Source organism: Limanda limanda, chromosome 8, assembly GCF_963576545.1.
Source record: "Limanda limanda chromosome 8, fLimLim1.1, whole genome shotgun sequence".
Taxonomy (NCBI): Eukaryota; Metazoa; Chordata; class Actinopteri; order Pleuronectiformes; family Pleuronectidae; genus Limanda; species Limanda limanda.
Genome location: NC_083643.1, coordinates 1,261,263 through 1,266,262, shown reverse-complemented (window position 1 = coordinate 1,266,262; position 5,000 = coordinate 1,261,263). Strand labels below are relative to the sequence as shown.

At 45.8% G+C, this 5,000-nt stretch overlaps 1 protein-coding gene across 3 annotated transcripts in view; it reads left to right on the top strand.

Moving 5' to 3' along the window:
* The window catches only part of wwp2 (WW domain containing E3 ubiquitin protein ligase 2), a 45,946-nt gene that overhangs the window by 24,535 nt on the left and 16,411 nt on the right, over positions 1–5,000 (top strand). For all 3 annotated transcript variants that reach the window (XM_061077312.1, XM_061077311.1, XM_061077313.1), the window contains one exon: positions 72–246. In XM_061077312.1, the coding sequence (XP_060933295.1) occupies positions 72–246 (175 nt within the window). The remainder of the gene's footprint in view (positions 1–71; positions 247–5,000) is intronic.

The window sequence follows — 5,000 nt, the reverse complement described above, 5'->3', positions numbered from 1 at the left end:
GGGATGTGCTTAATAAAGATGTTGTTGAAAGCCACCTCCTCTTTCCCTTTATTCCCCCCCCCCCCCTGCAGTTGGGAGAAGCGGGTGGACCAGCAGGGCCGGTTCTACTACGTGGACCACAACACCCGGACCACCACCTGGCAGCGGCCCACGGCCGAGTCTGTGCGCAGCTACCAGCAGTGGCAGAGCCAGCGCAGCCAGCTGCAAGGAGCCATGCAGCAGTTCAGCCAGCGCTTCCTCTACCAGGTAACCAGGGCCTCACAGTGCACTGATACACATGAGGTAGATAATAAACCTCTTCCAGACAAAGGTCACATGCATCAGTTATTTTATTTGAAGGACGATTCGACCCCGGAAATATAATTCTTCATCAACTTATCAACACAACGTTTGCAAATTCACGAAATTAATCTTATTTCCAGTGACGAGTGATTAGCAGCTCAGAACACAAATGTCCGAGTCGCATGATTCAGACGTTTTCCTGAAGTTCTACTGCCAGACCCCCGAGGAGGATCCAAAGCGAGCAGGTGGTCCCGTTCATTTCCACTCTGTGAGCAAGGCAGCGATCAAAGGTCAAGGTCACACAAACGTGATGACCTCCACGTGAAGCCATGCTGTGATTAGGGTTGCAACATTCCGGGAATATTCAAAGTTGGAAACTTTCCATGGGAATTAACAGGAATATACAGGAATATACGGGAATTAACGGGAAATGTTGTGGGTAATTTATACTAACTGTATTTACCTTGTCATATACAGACATAAATATAAACATTTGGTTTTGTTATAGGCTGATTTGAGCTCTGAAGAAACTTTGGGCACTTGACTATATGCTTCTGCATCGTTGTGTCATTGTCCTTGTAGTGTGCAGCATGCTGGGAGTTATCCCAGCAGTTATTATGATGGAAGAATGCACAGCGGAGGGTTGAAACTCAACGTGCAGCGTGTGCTACATTCCATACATCTTTAAAATAGAGTTTTGAATGATGTTTTTATTGCTCAGCGTTTAATTTGCGTGTTTTTCAAAATTCCCAAAATTCCCGAGCTTAACTTCCCATGGAAAGTTTCCGACAAGTTTCCCGGAAATTTACCGGAAACTTTCCGCCCCTTTGCAGCCCTAGCTGTGACTCGTCAACTCGCCACAGGAAGCAAATGTTTTATTCTCCTCCTTGCAGCTGGGCTCGGTCTCACATCCGCAAACTAGTCGGTGGCATCTTTGCTTCCTTCAGTCGTGACGGCTTCGTCTCTGATTTGTCACATGACAAAGAGGAAAACAAGTGGCATCAGCCTCCAATACCAACAGTGACCTGGTCGTCTTTCCCTACAGCTGTTGTGTAGTAACCAGCCGTGGAAATTAAACAGATCCTGTGCAGCAGAGGATTAAAGCAAACCCAGGAAAGACACTCTTTCAGTTTTAGAGCAGCAGGTGTAAAAACACACATAACACCTTTGTCTTTAGCTGTGTGTGTTCTACTTCTCTCACTTCTTGCAGTGTGGCACATCACCTCCGGGCAAAGCGTCTCTGTCTCCGCTCACATCCATTACTCTGGAAACGCAGCTATTTACTTTGTTTACATTTGCACGTCGCCGCCACAAACGCACAACAGATCTGAAAACACTCGCCACACGTTGAGAGTGAGTCCGGCGCCGAACGCATCACAGTTCGCTCGTTATCAAACAGTCGTCGGACGGCGTCTGTTCGATAAAAGAAGTGATCTGAACCTGTGTTTGTAGAGTTTCCCTCTCCAACACACGCTCGTCCTCAGTGAAGCTGAAGGTCAGACAGGAGCCAGACAGTCAACAACAGAGCTGCTCAGTGAAGCATCAGTAAAACCAGCTTTAAAACTCTTACAGGCTCCTGTGGAAACACCCCCACCCCCCCCCACCCTGTCCCCACCACTGTGTCATAGGGATGGGGGGAAAAATCGATTCAGTTACAAATCGCGATTCTTGTGAATGACGATTTTAAATCTATAATATTTTTAAAAAAACATTTTTATTGGTTTATACCGGGGGGGGGGGGATATATGGGGGGAGCAACATCACCCCAGAGCATGTTGACCAGCTCTTGTTTTTGCACAAGAATCTAAACACACCCAAGCACTAGCTTTGCATCGCCTACATGCAAACAACAATAGCCTACTTCTTGTTTATTTCAAAGTTTATATTTTAAGTAAACTTTTATTCATTCTATTTAATTTATCTTTTATTTATTGTTTAAAAGAAGCTTAAGTGGCTTACATTTCTTAATCTGTCAGTTTGTGTGCAGTTGACAGGGGCTATACAATAATAGGGCACATTTTTATTTATTTTCTCTATTGGCTGCCCGGCAGTCGTTAAGTTAATATTAATATTTGAAATAAAACTGGTAAAGCTCTAATTGAATTTGACTGTATTGTATTTGAAGGAATGATTCAACATTTTTCCATGGTCCAGTACTTAAAAAAAAAAAATAACCAAAAGAAATCCCAGGAAATCGTAATATCGAATCGCAATACTTACAGAATCGCAATACATATCGTATCGCCACCTAAGTATCGTGATAGTATCGTATCGGGAGGTCCCTGCTGATTCCCGTCCCTACTGTGTCACTTCTCATGCACTTTATGAGAATCTTCTTCTCCAGTATCGTTTCTATGTGTTTCTCACTGTGGCTGCTTGTGTGTTTCTTGTGCTTCTGAGTGTTTGTGTGTTTTTCATCAGCTGTGATTTCACTCCATCCTTCTTTCACATCCACCCATTCCTTTTTTTGTCTCGTTTTTTGGGATCTCAACACAAACTTTTCTCTCACTCATCGTCTCCCGCTGCAGTTTGCTTCTCTGCGTCATGTGGTGTAACGCCGCATTGCCATTGGTTGAGGGAGAAAGTAGGGGGCGCTTGTTTTGCTGCAGGTGAAGTCTGACCTCTGTCTGCCTCTCTGCACTCCCTCTGTGTGAGTTATGTAACTTTGAATACTGACGTGTGTCTAACATCTGGGCAGTTAAAGCTTCAAGCAGCAGAGAAACAAAACTCCTTTGTGAAATCCATCAGAACGAGTTGAAATAAAACGTTAACCAGGTTGTTGAGGTCGCTGACTCTCACTGATTTATCGTCCTCTGGCTTTTACAGTAGCTCTTGGCAGGTGTTGCATTCAGTCAGCGGTAATGTGATTACTACGTTTGCTTTATTTATTGAAATACCAACGTTATTACTGTAGCCGAAGATCTGGTAATGCTTCCATTCAGCAGAGAAACTTCACCTCCTCAGTGGTTTCCTCTGCTCATCTGGTCTCAGGTTGAAGCAGCAGGTTAATCTAGATGTTCTGGGTCTACCCTGGGGCGTCCTCCCGTCCTGCTGGGAGGACACCCGGTCTCTGAGAGCCTCATTGTGGGGACTTGTCTCCATGATCTCATCCTTGAAGTCACATCATGACCACAGGTGAGGGTTGGAACGTAGAAGGACTCAGAACTCGGCGTCTGAACACTTCTACCTTTGGGATGAGAACGTCTGTACCAAGTGTACGAATGGAATCATTGAAGCTTTTCATGTCTCTGGACATAATTTAACTCAGAAACAGAAAGAATCCATTTTGATAATTTGTCCTGCAACAAAGCAAACAAGCACCAAGTGGTGATTCTGAGTACTGCAGGACTTATTAGATCCTTTAAGGAACACGACTGAGTTGCAGGTTTAATTCAGGCTTTCGTGTCACTCGAGGTAAAACCGTCCCCACGGTAATGTTCAGGTTCAGTCTGAGCTGCAACCTCCTCCTCCTCCTCCTCCTCCTCCTCCTCCTCCTCCTCCTCCTCCTCCTCCTCCTCCTCCTCCTCCTCCTCCTCCTCCTCCTCCTCCTCCTCCTCCTCCTCTTCCTCCCTCAGTGTGTGAGAAAAGCCGCCCGGCAGGTCTGCCCTCCGAGCTGATAGTGCTCTGCTCCGTCTTGGAATGCCCTCTCTGCTGATAGCAGGGACTATTTCTGGCCCCAGTGTGTGTGAACAAGGACACACAACTTCTAGTTTAACTGTGGACACACAACTTGTCCTGCTGTCCCACACACACTCGCTGCATCTGGACGTAGCATCGCAATACTGATCACAACACAACCAGGGTTTCTCATCGCGTCCTGCCATTAATAATGTGTTTCCTTTAGAGAGGGTGTGTGTGTTCTGTGTGTGTGTGTGTTTGTTGTGTGTTTTCTCTGGGCTGTAATGTTGCGTTCAGGTGCCACATTTCTTCTCTGTAGCGCATGACAACCGAAGCGGGTCAAAGGTCAAGCCTAACCTAAACCAGGACCAGTTCATGTAACTCTTAACTGCCCACAGTTTCTGATCTGTAACCGGGAGCCGAGCACACCTTGAGCTGGTTGTGTGTGTGTGTGTGTGTGTGTGTGTGTGTGTGTGTGTGTGTGTGTGTGTGTGTGTGTGTGTGTGTGTGTGTGTGTGTGTGTGTGTGTGTGTGTGTGTGTGTGTGTGTGTGTGTGTGTGTGTGTGTGTGTGTGTGTGTGTGTGTGTGTGTGTGTGTGTGTGTGTGTGTTTGCAGAGTAGTTGCAGGGACCCCAGAGAGAGAGAGAGAACAGCCTCTGAGTCATTAACGGCTGTTTCCGCAGCCGCCCCTCACCCTCCCTCCATCCCTCACCCTCCCTCCATCCCTCACCCGTCTCCCGCCTCCTCTCACCTACACCAGTCCTCCTCCCCCCCCTTCACCTCTGACCCCACTGTTCTTTCTCTACACAATCAACACTCGTTTGTGCAACACATTAAAATGTTTTTCTTTGTATTTTTAAGTTTTTAACACTCCTCCTCCTCCTCCTCTGTTCATCTTCCCTCTGACCACACCCACTTCCCTTCAGATACGTTGATTCAAGATTCAAGATTTTTTATTGTCAAATGAACAGAGATAACATGAAGTAGTCACTGTCAATGAAATGCTTGGGTCACAGGCTCTCTTTAAGCAATGCTCAGTAATTTCAACCCAAAATAATAAAAATAGAAATAGTATAAAATAGAATAAAAAAGAATAAAATA